Below are 18,378 nucleotides of genomic sequence, written 5' to 3' on the forward strand. Positions count from 1 at the left end.
AATCGCGCCGACAAAATTAATTCGATGGATCGTCTTTCAATGTTGTTATAGTGGCAGCAAGAAAAATTCTTCCAACGGCAAGAATTTTGGCTGGTAAAAAAAAATTTCAGTCTCTGTGTAAAAGCCAATTTTTTTTTTAGTCATGTGAATTTTTTTTCCGTGTGATTGTCTGGATGTGAAAAAAAAAATCTGAGGGCACGATTGATTTCAAACACGTCATGATATGATGTAAGAAATCGTCTCCATTAAACTTGCTCAGTTTTTAATTAACGAATTAAATTTTTCCCCCAATAATACGGTTCAATTGAAAATGACAATGACATCAAATTTATTTGTGACAGAAAAAAATGATGAGAATATTAATAGTATGCGCCAGAAAACTCCTTCAAGTTATTGCATATTTTTAGAAAACCTATTCGACGATTCAAAAAAATAAATCAATAAATAACAAATTTGACACAGGTACTATTTTTGAAATTTGCAAAAACCAAAATTCCTTTCTTTCGGTTATGTTGTTCCCTTTTAATTAATTTCCACGAGATGTTTTCGATGAAATTCCGCTGATCCAAGGAGAATTCCATCGTTATAAATTGGAATCAATACCAGCCACGATTCTGTGATATAAATGAATGTCCGAAGAGCGATTAGACGGCGGTGTAAATGCAAGGATCTCGGTCAGGAGATACGTAATTATTCATTGTGATCCCGGAGGTTCAGGAGGGTGCCTCGAGGATCCGGAAGAGGAGAGACGGTATAGTCGACACTGTTATAACATGAGCTAAGCTGGGGGGGAATTGGAGAGATTGGATTGCTCTTTTTCGTAGCGGACAGGTGTTCTTCTATTTTAGCACTAACTCCGCGCAGTTTCGACGGAAAAACTTTGGTCCCTCGTCGAAGAAGTTCTGTCGGAATGCATTCCACGTTCCCTAATTTTTCACTTCGTAGATAAGCATCTAATTGCCTACCGCAAGAGTTGTCTTTCAGGTTTTTCTTCCTCACTCTCTCGCTTTGTCGTTCGTTGTCTTATTTTTCAAACCTACCCTAATTGCGAATCTCCACGGGCGGTCCGAGCCCAAAAATATTCTCTAAATTTGTACCGATCTTTTTTCCAACCAACAGTTGACGAATCGTGCACTCCCCGTTAGAAAATCCCGATCCTTCGTGTCGCTTGAAAACTTGACCAATTTGTTGATTGCTCGTGATAAGAAAGAACGAAAGAATGAAAATAGTACATTGCGCAACTAGTGCGTAAGATAGTACATCCTCGCACTAGTGCGGAAATCAATTATTTTTCGCAGTCATTTGGGAAATATAAGATTGCGCAACTAGTATGGGAATCAGATTAAAATATATTCATTTGTACTGTAACCAGATTATATTATCTTAATTACCGCACAAGTGCGGAAATGAATTATTTTGCGCACTCGAATAGGGAAAGTCCTTTAATACTTGTGATATTCACCGCATCGAATCCCTTTTGTGTCTCGATTCAGTCGCCTTTCAGGCTTCATGATTCACGAATCGAAGGATATTTCTGGAGGACACTAAAAGGGAGGAAATGTATGGTCACAAAGAAACTCTGTTGGAGAAGCTTTCCTGCTTATGGATTGTTGACGATTCCTCAAGATGATATAAAACTCCACGTGTGTTGGGTATACATAACACACACACACACACACACATATATATACATATAGATGTGGTGAAAATGTACGAGAGAGATTTTATGGACGCGTCCGGCGAAACTTTTCTGCGGTTGTGTTACACACGCGAACAATCGTGGCCTGGAAAATCCCCAGGAGATCATCAAGCTGCACTTCCATTATTCGGCTAACAGCAGTATATATGGACTCTGATATCTGTTTCGAGCTTTTGCAATGCACTTTGCTTTAGAGTACCGGGCAAAGTTTTTTTTTTTACCGTTGATTAACAGAATTTATGTTCGAGGTCTAAAATAAAAATTGGCGATTTTTATTTCACGATTTGATTTTCACGAGAAATCCGATGAAAAATGCGGAAATTACAAAGCTTCGATTTAAAATAAATTTTGGTGGTTAAAGAAATCAGAAAACTTTGAGCTTATCGAATCAAGTGAGCACTTTTTTTAACATAGTTTTTATTAATCGTCTGATACAAATTGTTAAGGGTTCAATTTTCAACTTTAAAGAATAAATTGCGATTCTTTTGCGATTTAGAATGCGTAACTGTATATTTCAAGAATCGGAGGAGCGCATTCTTGAACCTCGTATACTTCGAAATGAAATTTAAAAAAAAGTCGAGAGATCGAAAAAAGTAAACATATCACTATTCGGATGAGATTAATTTCGATAATACGCATGAAAATTGGAAAAAACGAAAAATTACATCTCACTGTTTTACTAAAAATTTACATCTTTTTGATCTCTCCGGCTTTGAATTTTGATCGTTCAGATTTTTACAAAACTTCCGCAAGCTGTACTTTTCCCCCAGTACCTATGTACAGCCGAGTCTTTTAAGCGAACGAATTCGCTCCTTGCGATATAAATATAAATGTCTAAAAAAGAATGAGAAAAACAAACCAAAGAAAAAAAAAATAAAAAATAAAACACAGTAAAGTAGAGCGGAGGAAAAGAAACATCGCAGGAGCAAAATGAGAGAGTGAAGTGGGTAGAATTCTAAAGAAAGAATCGCTTGTAAGGGAGTAAAAATTTGACGGGTATTATGACCCGTTTGAAGTTACACGCAGCTTGCGCCAAGCGGGCGTTGCACACGTGGTTTTTGGCGTAGGCATGTTATATACAGTATACACAAAACTGCAAGCTCCCATTTCACATCCGTTGCTGAATTCCGATTATATTTTTACTCGACTTTCAGCTCCTGATACATACGCATGCCTGTATAAATACCGTACAAATCCGTAATGATTCGAATTGGTCACGCGTAGCGACGAAACCGGATGCTTCGATTTCTAAAGACGTAAAATTGAACTGAGAAACGAAGGGATGAACAAACGAACTAACGAATGAATTAATAAATTAATCAATGGATTAAAGGTCGAACGAATGAATAAGCAAACATCATAATAAAAGTCACTGGTAATGAAAAAGGAAGAATAAAGAGAAAATTGTACATTCGAGTGTTGTCGACACTTTTCATGCATCACCGCTGATTCAGCGATCACTTCAAACTGTACGCACTTAATTCGATTGCTTCATCGTCAGGTCTCGATATTACTGATTACTTTTTTTCTGTTTTTCTTTTTTGTGAGAGAGAAAAATTAATGGGGATCATTTCTCCATCTTTTCAATTCCTTTCAGCGCAACGGCTTTGATAAGTGATTAAATAAATATAACCCGCAGGAAGGCGAAATTCACGTACCTACCGCTCAATTCTTCGCGATATTTTCCAGCTTCCTGATTCTCGGGGAAATTTTTCTCTCCTAATTCCCCGGAATTGTTATACCGCTGAATATGTACATTCTAAGGAGTGTAGGTGAGTCGACGTGACTTGAGTCGACTTATTATCCCACCGAGAACAACAGCGGAGATTGAAATTATTCCGAGTTTTCCTGACAGATCTCGTCTACCGCGTTCAAGAAAGAAGAACAAAGTACAAGTTTGCAATTTTTCACTCGGCGTTTCTCATTCCAACGTTCAAAACTTGATCCAGTTTGTCTAGTTTAGCTAGAAGCGATTCAGGGTCATGTTTAAACTAGCAAAAATACACCAGGAAGAAAATTGCATTACTTATTGCGAAGACGTTGCAAATGTTTTATAATTTTGTTGTATTGAAATTGAAAATTGAATAGTTATGAAAGAAAACGTCAATATTATGTTGACCCCTGTTTTTTATTAAATCTCCTTCAATACAAAAATCATTTGTCAAAAGGTGTGTAACGTTAAAATTGTAAATGTAAATTGTCTTTCTATCGTTAAAACTGTTTATCCGATCTCTCTTTGTTTATTTTTTTAATAGTTTTGCGTCGATTTTTACATGCTTCGTTAAAGTTTTGACTTTTTAGTGTTTTAAATTGTTTTCCTGACAATAATTTTACTTTTGGGGACAATAAGTGAAGATCTTAGATCTCGTCGACTATATTCGCAACGTTCGTTGAAAGCTTAGATCCAGGGTGTTTAATTTTCGTAAATAATTCAAAATAATTTCATAACTTACTTCGCCTTAATTTGCCCATTATGCAAAAAAATCTTCGTCAAAATATTTTTTAAGTAAAAATTTTTATAATTACAGTCAAAATTTGATTACACAAAAAGAAAAAAAAAAAAATAAGAGACTTATTAGAAACGAATCGCATATATTTGAATCGTTACCATATTTTAATTCATAGATAATAATCCTGGAACTTATTTTCAATCACATCGTAATTTCGAACATTGGTCGATGTTTGTGATTATCTTGTATATTGGAAAATAGATGAATTAAATTAGTCCAATGAAAAAGAGACCGTAAATTATTCAGCACGTGAAAATTCGTGACTGAAAAATTGAGACTCGTAATTGGCAAGACAGTCTGGTTTATTTTTCAAGAAAAAAACATTTCCCCCTTAGGTATAAAGGTAATTCCGCGAGTTCGAATCCAGGGTTGGAAACGCCCTGCGACAGTGGCTGTAGAGGAGGGCGTTCGCGATGCCTCGAGGAATAAATTATACAATTTGAATCTTAGCGGTGAGAAGAAACAGAAGAATTCCGTTCGTCTCGACTTACTCGAGGCTATGACGTACATAACAGCGCAGGCGTTTCAAATTTGAATTTATCGCTTTAAACCTGAGCTCCTTATATATATATATATATATATATATATGTATATTCGAGAGGAAGGTGGGACGAGAATTAAGGAACACGTAAAGCGTCCTCGGACAAAGATGGAAGAAGGAAGAAGAGACACCGACTTTTAACGCTCTCTATGGCAGGCGCGTCTATTTCTAATGCAGGGATAATTCACAAGGAGTCTTTGTTTGACAAGCTAATCCCCGAGGGCGTTCCGTGACACGTGAAGGAATTCTGGAACGCCTGAAAACGAAACGACCAAGACGACGACCCTTCGCTTATCCCATGGGACGATCGCTCGGTTTCCAACAGATACAAACTAGAAAGAACTTGAAGAGATTCTGAAAGCCGTAAGTATTCAGTCACAACATTGCCACGTGTGCACAACCAGATCCTGAAGAAGATAGGAAACGCACCGAGAAAAAAATTCATTTGTTACAGTAACTAGAAAAATTGAGTAAAACAGGTATCGTTAAAAAAATTGTTTGAATATAGTTGGAATTACGAAAAACGAGGTACGCGTAAACATTTTGCGCTATTGCCGATCCTTTTCTGGTTATCGCAACGCGAAATCAGTTTCTGAGGTTTACTCTACTTTTTTAGTTAAACAAGGCTTTAACGTCAATTTATTATTGCGAGAGCATTAAATTTTCGCAACAGTTGCAAGAAAATATGGCAACAGTGATCGTAATGAGAAAGAATAAAAATGTCGTGGGGACATCCTTCGGCAATAATTCTTGGCACAGATCACTTTCGTGGAGGAAAAGCTTTTGCCTGATCCGTTTCAATGATCGGAATTAGTCGATCTCGAAATCCGAGATAATCATGGTTCCATGACAAAGTCAATTAGACACGGGATCAGGATGTCGATATTCTTGCTGAAAGCCTTACTCTCTAATCAGCTATAATATCTGTCTCTGGAAAAAATTTATTTTTCATCAACTTAACAACAAAGGTTCCTCTATCTATCGGGGTTATGTTCTCACTGCACGTGTGATTGATTAGCCTAAGACAATTTACTCAGTACTTTACGATTAATTATTCTGTCTGAATACTATGTTCTCAATTATTCTTATGTAAGACGTAAAAAAATGTCAATATCATTATTATGGATCACTGTGGAAAACAAAATCAAAAATTGGTTCCTTATCTCATTCTTCTTTTCTTTTTTTCTTGGCAGTGTAAATAAATGTATATATATATATATATATATATATATATATATCTTTCCGATGAGGTCCCTAACTCGGGTCAGAACGTTGACGAAAAAAATTATATGACGTATTTCATTGTCGTACAATTCCAATATCCATTACTCTACTTTCTTCAACTATTTCCGAATTACTGACGATGGGATTTCGAAATTTTGGAACGTCAGTAATCACAAAAATCTGAACATAGCATGGTCCCCCAGTGTCCTCAAAATTCAAATTAAATTCTTGTATCGCAGTATGATGAAAAAATTAGATGCAAGATTAAACCGTCTAACAAATTTTCACATTCATAATAATTTACGCACGATTCGAGCTTGAATCAATTTAAATTGGGACAATTTTCGTTTCTCAATATAAACAAGACATTCCAAGTATTTCGCATAACTGATTCCACGTAAAATTAAACCGTCACATTCTATACCGTAGAATTAACTCCTCGGTAAATTTCGCTGTTCAGAATAAGAAAATACACGTTCAAGTTGGTATAAGGTGTATAATATTAAGGCACCGTAACCATTAAGACCATGTAATTTATGAAAGGGTATAAAAACGGACTAGGCTGTGTGTGAAGGAGAGAGAAAGAGAGAAAGCGAGATATGTACGAGTATAACATACGCATATATAATAAGTAAGTATAATTTGTGACCCAGTGCAAAAGCACTCGTCGAGTTTTGAGCCGATAAAGATGACTAGCAGGAGCACCTGTTGGAAGAACTCATTCCAGATGGTGGGAATAATAATTAGTAGGTTATATCAGCGCGCTGATGAATATTTCAAAACCTAATTCAAAAGGCATATATACAAGGTGTGTACCTAGATATATATACATATATATATATATATATATATATATATCGCACCCCGCAAACCCATTGAATTAATTACCCCGTTCGCAATGTCCCGAGTGGTTTGCGAACCAATTATAGTCCAGCAACGCTTGTCTGTTCGTATATACGTAGAGCCCTCGACTATAGTCGCATAGATTCGCATAGTCTTGTTTTGAAAAATTTGCTCAAATGTATCGAAAACTAAGGATTATATTGAGATATATTAATATTTATTTTATGAAGGAGGATATTGGATGAGCATCTTAGTTTTTGGGTCCGGAGCATCTACTGTGCCCAATGAAACCCATCTTTTGTTTTTAAAATTGAACCGCCTATTTTTGATTAGATTTCCTTATATTTTGTTGAAAAGTGAGTAAGTTTTACTCCTAGTCATTTTTTTGGTTTTCGTCTCGAAGTTTTCTCGCGAAAATAGTGGCGGTCCGTCATTCCTTGCGAAAAATTTAAAAATGAGAACGAGTTCTACGATGAACGGAATTGTTCAACATTGAAAAGCATTTAGGCGCTTGTTTGCATTGTTATTTGAATAAAAAAAAAAAAAAAACGCAATAATAAATAGAAGATTCTCTTTGAAAAATAAAAGTTGGGCCTCATTGGATCCAGCAGAGGCCCCGGATTCAAGAACTGGGATATTTGTGTCATGCCCTTTTTCATATACAACAATTTTTGTTGAAAACATTTTTCATCTCAACGCTTAGTTTTCGATATATTTATAAAAAATTGTTTCAAATGGGACACCCCGTATGTATTCCATATTCGCGTTTTCATTGAAACTGATTTCAACATTCCATACAATTGTAATGCTGATTCAACACCCTTGGAAAAATGTCCATTCGTTATTACGGTGAAAGTCTAAACACTTTGATCGCGAAAGGAAGAATCAGATTGAAGTTCTGGAATTGTGAATGGGCAACGAACCATTGACCATCAGTTTTCTGCTTTTGTAAAACGGGGATGTAAAGGAGGAATTTATGAGTTTGGTGACATACCCTATACATAAATACATATATCTCGTATATATATATAAATAAGTGTATATCAGAATCGTTTCTTTTACTTTGTTCTGAACGACTGCCCATGGAAATCACAAGGCATTCACAGCATCGCTGCGGCAGTTATGGGGGCCCATGACAATAGCCATTGACACTTGTCACAACGTTTCTATACCTAACATCGACCAGCAGTTACGTCTAGCGAACCGTATGGTCAAAGTTTCAAAATTTTCTCCACTCACCGCGGTCTTTATTTGACTGAATATCTTTTGACGTATCTACGGTAGTTTGAGTAGTGACATTTTTTTTACACCAACATTCAAAAATCCATTATAACTTCAGGAGTGATACCGAATAACTTCATCTTTCGCATCAATTTTAATCAATGAAATCCTCTTCGTCACGTTTATACTAAAATGTATAAATAAATCGAGTCTGAATGTCGGTCCGGTGTTGAAAATGAATTGCGATCAATCCGGCGCCGATAAAAAGTTGATTCAACGGCTCGTTTGGGGGTTGAAACAAATTGCAGAGGTGCTCAAGACGAGGACGATGATCGACCGCGTAAAGCGAAGAAGCCATTCGGCCATGAATCATAAGTATTTCTAAATTTTTTTGTCCCCCCCCCCCCCCCCCCCCCCCGCGCATTATCATCGTGGAGGTCGAATAAATTGGAATAAAATTCTCGTTTGTAGTAAAATTTATTGCTTTAATGACGGTTCGATCACCAACTGTATGGGGCTTTACTCTGTCTGGTTATAGGGTTATACGTAAATAGCAAGGTATAATAGAGGGAGTGGGGGGGGGGGGGGAGATGGAGGTTTAGAATTGTCGCACTAGTTATTCAATTATGTAAATGTCCACGAATTCGGATATTATACTGGGAGGTTCTAATTAGTGATTCATTGCTACTGGAATTAAGCAAATTGATTCTGTAACGAGAAGCGGAGTGTCACCAGTTCCATTATGCCGTGACGCGTCGTCGAGCTCTGTACAGTCAGAGGTAGTAAGAAAAACGACAAAGGGAATTGAGACGAGAGGGAATTGAAGAAAAGCAAACGAGAGCGAAAATACCTTTGTCAAATTTTCACCACTGAATAATTTATGGGTGAAAAAAAATTATTCGAAATCTGTTTTCATCAGGCATTTTCCACAGTGATAAATAGTCCGGTAAAAATTGATGTGAAGTGAACATTTCTTGAACATTGTTATATTTTTGTGCCTCGGGGTTTTCGTTCCTCGTTCAATCAACAAATTGGGTAAAAAGAAATTATTTTACCAAAATTCGCTTGATGCCGTCGTTAAGTAGAATTTCTTTTTTAATAACTTGTTAATTTGACTCCGTTTTCGACATACAAGAACATACTTCGATGCAAAATTTTCCGGTCTACACGATGATCAAGTCATTTTTCATCCATCGATAGCGGTTTTTGAGGAAAACGCAAAAAACTTAAAATTTTTCTGTTTTCTCAAAACGCCGGATATGCAGCTCAAAATTGACTTCAGATTTGAGTTCTTGAGGGTCGGAAAACCGCTCTACACAAAAATGCAGCCATCGCTCGAATATTTTCAATCCAGAGCAATTTCGACTGGACTATAAATCGAATGAAACAATAATCACAGAGACCTGGAAATTATCAACCTGCACTGAGAAAAATGTAATTTGTTACAGTAACTAGAAAAATTCAGTAAAACATGTATCGTTGAAAAAACTGTTTGATTATTGTTGGAATTACGAAAAACGAGGTACGCGTAAACATTTTACGCTATCGTCGATCCTTTTTTGGTAATTGCAACGCAAAATCAGTTTCTGAGGTTTACTCTACTTTTTTAGTTAAACAAGGCTTTAACGTCAATTTATTCTTGCACGAGCATTAAATTTTCGCAACGGTTGCAAGAAAATATAGCAACAGCGATCGTAATGGGAAAGAATATTAACGGATACTAGACTTTCCGGTTACAGCTAGAAAACTAATTTTCATTTTCTACCCAGAACTATATTTTCCTATTGTGGTAAAAAATGAAAATAGTCAAGGACCGAGCGTTAATTGAAACTAAAAATTTCTCCCAGTGTGTACAGAGCATTTCGAGAATTTCATGTGATTCATTTCACGTACCTAAGACTCGATTTCTATTCTCTTACACGAATATCAGACGACTAATTCAATCGTTGCTATCGGTGTGCAATCTTCGGAAGTGGAAAAAGACCCCCCTAAATCAATGAGTCAGACGATTCGCTTCGCCGTAGCGACTCGAGTCGGTGACGCGGTATTATTTTTATGGGGTATTCGCGTGGGCCCATGATTCACAACGTATTTCACCGTATATACATACATACATATGTGTATATACTCGTATACAGTCACACCCGCAGACGGAGGAACGTAGCCTCACCCTGTGTTCCGTCGCGTCGGAACAAACGAATTACCTCGCTACACATCCCATGTCAAAACCCATACGGAGAATTATACATAGACACACTCATCCATGCTCCCCCACGTTTCATGTCCGTCTTCCTTTTCCCCTTCGTTATAATATACCTACATGGGCTCTTTTTTGTTCGACGACGACGACGTGGGATATTCATTGCCGCAAGAAACTGGAAAGAAATATTTGAGAAACCGCAGCTGAACGAACTTTGGGGAAGAAAAATTATTTACAATTTTTAACATATGATATGGAAAAAACTTCTCGAACGAATTATTCTTTTCGAGAAATAGACGGGATGTTTGGCAAGGGGTTAGACACTCGGAATAAAGTAACGCGGTGAGTCCAGACTACGGATACTACGTACAAATTTTTTGTAATTGCAAAATATTTCCTCTTTCAACCCTAGTCCCTGATACTGGGTCCAGTTGACCCCGGAACCAACCTTAACGCATAATTTCAAAATCAGCATGCTTCAACTTGGGTTGCTCGTGCAAATAAAATGAAGAACGACTGAAGAAAACTTCGGGGTCTCAGAAGTCGAGAAAAGTTCAAATCCGGTCAAAAACTGTGTACAGGGGTTTTATGTGAAAAGTAAAAATAACAGCTAAAGCCACTCCTGATTTTCCTATTCAATTCCAATCACGCTCTCGGCCATAATTTTCGTACAATAGCGAAAGCAGTTTACAGGTTTACCAAAGTAAATCCCAAAGCTCATTGTCAGTTTTTGAATCGGATGTATTCAAACTTCCCCGAGTTTGGCGAGGGCGAATGTCGGGGCGATAAATCCGGAGGCCAGGTGATCTGTTTCAGGTAGAAATACATAGCTGGTAGCATCGAACACGTGATGCATCCATCCTGGGCAGACGGGCAATCGTCCATCGTACGAATAGCGGCTCCATCGGCTGCCCGTCAGGGCGTAAATGCAGCTGCAGCAGGGGTTGCTGGGTGTGCATGGTGTTGGGGAGGGTGGGAGGGTGCGGCATTAATTTGGTCTCGGACGTGTCAGTTTTGATTGCAAATAGCGACAAGATATCCGAATTCACGATGAGTTGCGGAATTCTCGACGGGGCCGGGTTCAAGTTCCGAATTTCAAAAGTTCCGAAAGCGCCTGATTCCGAATTATTCGGTGGAGAAACTTGAAGTGCAGAAATCAAACCTTGGAGAAACAACAAAGTTTCCAATGGTCGGAAACCCGACGGCTGAAAAATTCCCAAATTCAACTTGCGTAGAGCAATGTTACAATGAGAGAAATTTTTAGTTCCGGTTGCCGCTCGGTCGACATAATAAAGTTTCGATGGTGTAAAATTCCGAAAGTTAAAATATATTCCTGCGACGTAGTTTACTCAACGAGTGGGTGAAAAGAATCAGAAAAACCAGGATTCGGAACGCAAAAATATTGAAAATCCGATGCAAAGAAAGATCAAGGTGGTGAAATTTCGCCAACCCAGAAATGCACAAAACTGAAAATTTTCGAAAATTCGGAATTTCGATGTTACAGATTTTCAAATTTTCTTATTTTCGCACTCTCGTAACTTTGACTCGTCGAGTTTCGGATCATTCGAAACTTTGATGTTTCGCCACTAAACAATCGGGAATTAGGCTCTTTCGGGAGTTTTCAAAATTGAAATATCAAGCCCGCCTCTCTCCGACGTGGGTAAATAATCGAACGGATATTCCATCTGTCAGGAAAATACAACCAGATCGATGTCTCTCCTTTCATACACGCGACGCCATTCCCGTGCTGACATAAATAACAGAATTATGAGATATGTAATTGATACGAATTGGGGTAAGGGAATTTATGGCGGCCTTAGGGAGCTCTTCATATTTCTTAGTTTATCGTTAAATATTGCCCGCCATGCGGGCTCTTCTCACAATCGGAATAATTTCACCCTTACACGAGAAGACGAGGGATTACATCGAGGGAATATCACGTTTCTTCACAGAATCGCGCGAACTTTTCGAAATGAAAATTATGCAGAGATTCGAGTGAGTGGCGATTTTAGAAGTCAAATCTTGATGAAGTTTGAATCAAAACAATTGCTTTTATGACGTTTTTTTTTTCACGGTAACTGAATGAGAATATATTAAAACCACTTTTTCAATGTATCTCTTCCTCAAATACGTTATTAAAATAAAATCAAAATTTTTACAGTGTATTTGATCACACGTATATATGTATACGATATCAAAGAATAAGATTCGAATCGCTATTTTACTCATTATTATTATCATGATAATACGATCGTTAATTAAATTGGCACCGAGATTGGATTGGAAGAGTTAATATTTCTTCTAGGATTACAATTTCATATTGATCGATGCAATATCCTTCATAAACTTGGTTCTATTTTTTGTTCGAGTGTCTTAACCCGTGTCAGCGAAAACTTCAAGTTAATTAATATTCCATTTGGAAAGCTCCGGGTTTAATCAACTCTGAAACTCGGGTTAATCTGAATTGATGATTTTGCAAAATTCTCATTAGGAAAGCGAATCAATAATCGGTCCAAATCCATGTGGCGCAGGTTTCTTTGTTACCCAGATTCGCTTTTATCCGATATCCGGTAACGAAGATCGATTTGTGAAAGCTTTTACAAATAGAGCTTTCTTGAATGCAAAACTAGATTCGGAAGGTTCGGATTCTCCAGAATTATGCTTTCAACTTTCATTCTTGTGCCAATTTTTTTGTTTTTTGTTTTGTTTTTCTATCCGGAAATTTCTCTGTTTGAGAAATCTCAATATGTTTTCTTACCAGTCCTTAGGAAATATTTGATTTATTTATACGAAGTTTCAACACCCGTTTTTACTCGCAAGCTTTTTGATTTTATTTGCTTTTATATCAAGTTGCTCAATTTCCGGTAGAAGAAACAGTAAATCGCGTATTCACTGGGAAAATATGATCAAATTTCATCAACACGTGTCCAGAAGCCTGACAACGGATCAGCATGCCAAAATTCCGCAAGAATCTCAAGACTTTGGTCGGCTATTCTCGAATCGGGAGTCGTAGGAGTATTTCAATTATAGTGGCATAAATTCGCTGAACGTACGTCTAAACTTTTACCAGATCAGCTGATCTATAAATCTGACTGTAGGCCGGAATACCGCAAGTGATTTCACAAGAAATTTTTATCACGAAACCCGAAGCAGATACATCGGCATTACAAACTTTATTGAAAAACATCAAGAGTCATTACTTTTTTAATTAAATAAAACGGTGAAAATTTTTATTCGTGTTATTTCGTCGTTGATTAAATAATACAAATGCTTTAGAAGGTTTATGAACTTTTCACTTTAAATTCGATCAAATAAGTGAGTGGGAAATTTTTGAAATATAGAATCATTTCATACCTGACTTTACAAAATTTACCAACTTTACAAAAATTGCGTAGAAACATAGAGAAAACTTTGAAAAAATGCAACTCTGGTATAATTTTACTGAAAACATATATTTCTTCAGTTCATATTCGAGACGCGATTTCATATAAATTTGTCTAATCAGACAGAAAAATTTTTTCCCGAGTATAAATAATCGCAAACAAAATGTTCGTTTCCGCGATGAAGTAAAACTGGGCGATAATGGTTTGGCAATTGATTTTTCGCGCGACTGGATGCAGCGGTGGTAATTCTAGCATTATTGAACCATCGTGAAAGTTTGGATGACGGTGATTCCGCAGTGCAAACACACAGAGAGAGACGCGGAGGTCTGCGCGATATTCGCAACCCGTTTGACTGCAACGCGTCGAACCCGAGAGAGAATTCTGACGCTGCATCGTGCATTTATTTGGTATACTGAGAAACGCGGGCGCGAAATTCACCGAGACGCGAGGTGCGGAAGGAGAACTGTTCTCCTGTATCGTTATAAGGCGAGTTATACCTACCCTCCACACACAGCTTGGCTCTGGAAATAGCTGCAGTCCAAGACCGGCAACCGTGTGAGTATTAAACACGAATTCACCGTCTCTATAACTCGGTTCCCTCGAGCAGTTGGCAGATTACTGAAAAACACCGTGCCAAGTCGGCAATTACACCCGAACACGCGTGAAAATCAAGAATAATCGCACCTCTCCGTAGATACAATATCGCATGCATTCACAATCAATTTCATGTTACTTCGTACGACTGTTAAAATATGGAAAAATCTCATTTGATGATAATTTTTTCGATTTTACATCCACCGTATTGCATCCGCCATCTTGGATTCAGAAATTGTCAATTTCTGACATTAGATTCGTGATCAGCGACTCCAAAAACCCCCCGGGTGATAAGTTTCGGCCGGAATCATCGAACTTTGATAGTTTTTGCGATTTTAGACTCACCATGTTGGATCCGCGATCTTGGATTTAGAAATTATCAAATACTGACTTCAGATTCGTGATCGGAAACCCCAAAAATCCCCGAATAAAGAGTTTCGGCCAGATTAATCGAATTTTGATGGTTTTTACAATTTTACATCCGCCATATTGGATCCACCATATTGGATTTCAATAAATTTGGAGTAAAAACCTCTGAATAAAAAAATTTAGGCCAAAATATTAAACTGAAAAATGTGTGATTGAAAGGGTCAAGTGATTTCTGACAATCATGACGATTGAACAAATTTGTTGCTAGCAATATTGTTCAATGTGACAGGAAAAAATTAAAAGCAAAAAAATGAACAGCTGTCAAGACTACACTGGAGTTATTTGACCGAGTAGTGACAGAGTGAAATTCGATTCATGTTACATTATTTAATAATATTTGAACTCTGATTTTGCTCAGAAGCATTAGCGATACCTTGTAAGTCATGATCATCGTACATATACTGCTTAATGTTGCATGAATTCGAAGGCAGTTGCGAAACAGTTAACAGCTGGGTCGAAAAAACTGGACAAAATAATCTACTGCCTTCTAGAATTGTTATAGTGATGGTTCCGTAAACAAACATAGCCGGTTACTTCCCATTAACATTCGTTTAATTTTATGACAGAACGATGACATATCGGTTGAGTGATTTGGCGAAGGAATATCGATAAAGCCAATTTGTATCGATTCGTACGCGAAAATGGTTTTGTAAACAGAAAACAGCGATTAGGTTATGTCCAGAAATAAGATACAAGACGTATCATGTCTTACATTCGTATGTGAATAGATCATCACATGAAAATGTGGATAATACTAAGTCGAGGCACGCGAAACACAGTCGGATGATCATAAATCGTACAAAGGGAAAGAAATAGTTCCTGGACAAAATTATCCACAGCCTTATAGATAGTATTTTAATGATCAGCCATAGACTACATCCAACAATCGTAGAGCCGAAACTTACAATAAAACTGGCAACACGGATGAAAAAATATATAATTCGGCAATAAATCGATGTTGATTTAATCATAGAGAATTAATAGTTCCTGAACAAAATTATCCACAGCCTTACGGATAACATTTCAGTGATCAGCCATGGATTATATTCGACATTCACAGACTCGGAACTCATCAGAAAACTGACAACACGGATGAAAAAATATAAAATTCAGCAATAAATCGATGTTGATTTAATCATAGAGAATAAATAGTTCCTGAACAAAATTATCCACAGCCTTATGAATAACATTTCAATGATCAGCCATGGATTATATTCGACAATTTGTAGAGTCGAAACTCGCAAGAAATCCATATAAAACTGAATAAAAAATATAAAATTCAGCAGTAAATCGATGGTGATTCAATCATAGAGAATAAATAGTTCCTGAACAAAATTATCCACAGCCTTACGAATAACATTTCAGTGATCAGCCATGGATTATATTCGACAATTTGTAGAGTCGAAACTCACGAGATATCCGTATAAAATTAAATAAAAAATATAAAATTGAGCATTACATCGATACGTGACTTACCCATACGGTCAAATTTGACTGTGGATGCAGGTCTTCCGAGATTTCGGTGCCCCTCGACGTATCGGCGGGATGACGCATTGAGGAAGGCAGAGAGGCCTGCAGGCCGGACACGCGTGTATTTCTGTATTATAATTTTGAGTATTGGTGGTCGTGGCACGTGCGTGAGGAAATGGGTGCGTGTCAGGAGGTTTGTGTTGGATGCACGAGGGACTCTTACGAGTGGGGACTGCACACATGTCTTCAGTTTTAGTTTTAGTGTAGCGGCAGTCGCTGCCAGCGCGACCGACAACCCCGTGACAGCGACATTCCTTGACGGTTCTTTAATCGCGGTTTGTCTCTTACCTAAAAATTCAAGCAAAATTTCAATTACGATTTCGGTTATCGCCTTAACGGAATAATTAATGAAAGTTGATGCGGTTTATCGAAAGATCGGTCGATTGATTCGCGACTCGAATGTGTCAGAACTTCGGTGATAGAAAAAGTATCCTAAAATGAAATGAGAAGAAAAATAAGGATGAGAATTTTGAAAATATTGTAATGCGTACACCTTTTTTTGCTCGATACGATTTGGTGATGTGAAATACGAAATAAATATTGGATTAAAAAATGTAGATACATTATTGTGCTGTCTGTGTTTTCGGAAAAAGAGAAAAAAAAAAAATACCAATCGGTCGATAAACCTTCTATTCATAACTATAAAAAACATGAATAACGAAGGTGACAAATTTTGTTTTTGATTCAAGAATCTGTTACCGAAATTTAGTGCGCGGTTATACAATATGTGACGTTCAAATTGTATATTTAAAGAGAGAGGGAGAGAGAGAAAGAGAGAGTAAAAAAAAAAAAAAGAACAAGTTGCATCGTCGATTCGAGAAGAAATTGATAAAAATTCGTAAGTGAATAAAAGGAAATTTAACAAATCAACCAAACATAATAAATTTACAATCGAGGGACGAAGCCGGCTGCCGCCAATTTCGAACACATCGCCATACCGACTGCACGAGGATCTGTCTTAGTTTATAAAACATCCTGCAAGTGTGCGGTAACGAAAACAAGGAGACGCGTAATAAAAGTTTTTAACAAAAATTGAAACAAAAAAAAAATAAAATAAAATCGAAACGAAAAGAAAAAAAAAATTCAGCCGCAATAAAAAGGGACAAAAAAGAGGCGGCACGTTTGTTAATCAAAAGATTTCTTGCTGTACCGCGAAGCCGCCAGTGACGTTGGGTGTTCCGGGGTGTAATAATGAACATGTGTCGTTCATAGAAAGATAGATAAAGAGAAAGAAGGAGTGAGGGAGGAAGGCTCACGTCGAGCGAGTGAAAAAAAGTGTTCAGTGGTAGATTCCAAAGCTGAAAAGGGGTTCGAAATAAGAAGAAAAACGAGAGAGACGACTAAAACTCGGCCCGGAATGAGCGAGTCGCTTCGAGTTTTGGTCCCTGAGCTTTTTGCTGCCAGTTTACAATTCTCGAAGGTCCAGGTGATACACACGCGCAGTTTTAACAACCGGAAATCAGCTGTCAGTCGGAGAGGAAGGAGCAAAGAGACGCGAGGAAATTGAAACCGAAAAATTTAACGGGGTTCGACTGAGAAAAAAAAAAACAATTGACACGTTTTCGGTTGTGAAACTTGTAGACAACCGAAGCAGCTTATCAGAGACACTCCGAAATCGAAATTTATGAAAAACAGTTCGAAATGAAAGCTGAACGATAATGATAACCGAAGGATCAGATTCGCTTTGGAATAATTCGTAAACGTAGAAAAAAAAAAACTCGTTTCTTTTTTTCTTCATTCTTATTTTGCTGTCCGGAATTAACGATATTACCAAGTAAACGTTGCAGTATTCATCAGTATTTTCATTCGCGAAACAGTTTTAAGGATATAATAGTGATAATAATAATTGTATAAATAGTAATTCATGACCAAAAAAACTACTACACAGTTCACACGTATGAATAAAAAAATAACTTTCAAATATTTACGTTTACTTATCTGACAGCCCTCGTTAAGGGTCGATAACTTTAACCAATTCCAATTCAACCATACCTACCTAATACGATTTAACGATTATAAGCCAGTTGGAAGGACTTAAGTGCTTAAATAATACCTGCTTTTAAAATGTGTGGCTGTGCAGTGACGCTGATATTCGCGATTATCATTCTTAACGGAAACTACCTCGGGGCCGACGACTCCATAGAATTTCAAAATAAATGTAAGTCTTTCTTTTCTTATTTACTCAAGCCATCACTTCGGCAATT

General features: G+C 37.2%; 1 protein-coding gene and 1 long non-coding RNA gene across 9 annotated transcripts in view; one reads left to right on the forward strand and one right to left on the reverse strand.

Annotated features, from left to right (window-relative positions):
* LOC124186166 overlaps positions 1-18,378 on the reverse strand; it is a 155,320-nt gene that overhangs the window by 19,114 nt on the left and 117,828 nt on the right. For 7 of the 8 annotated variants that reach the window (XR_006871581.1, XR_006871578.1, XR_006871580.1 and 4 more), the window contains 2 exons: positions 16,121-16,462; positions 14,123-14,239 (listed from right to left, as the gene is read on the reverse strand). This is a non-coding gene — a long non-coding RNA (uncharacterized LOC124186166). The remainder of the gene's footprint in view (positions 1-14,122; positions 14,240-16,120; positions 16,463-18,378) is intronic. The other variant, XR_006871582.1, reaches the window with a different exon arrangement.
* Positions 16,391-18,378, forward strand: part of LOC124186164 (B-cell receptor CD22) — a 113,999-nt gene continuing 112,011 nt past the window's right edge. Inside the window, exon 1 of the mRNA XM_046577614.1 lies at positions 16,391-18,332. Coding sequence (XP_046433570.1) covers positions 18,239-18,332 — 94 coding nt within the window. The 5' untranslated portion in view covers positions 16,391-18,238. The remainder of the gene's footprint in view (positions 18,333-18,378) is intronic.

The sequence above is a fragment of the Neodiprion fabricii genome, chromosome 7, assembly GCF_021155785.1.
Source record: "Neodiprion fabricii isolate iyNeoFabr1 chromosome 7, iyNeoFabr1.1, whole genome shotgun sequence".
NCBI lineage: Eukaryota > Metazoa > Arthropoda > Insecta > Hymenoptera > Diprionidae > Neodiprion > Neodiprion fabricii.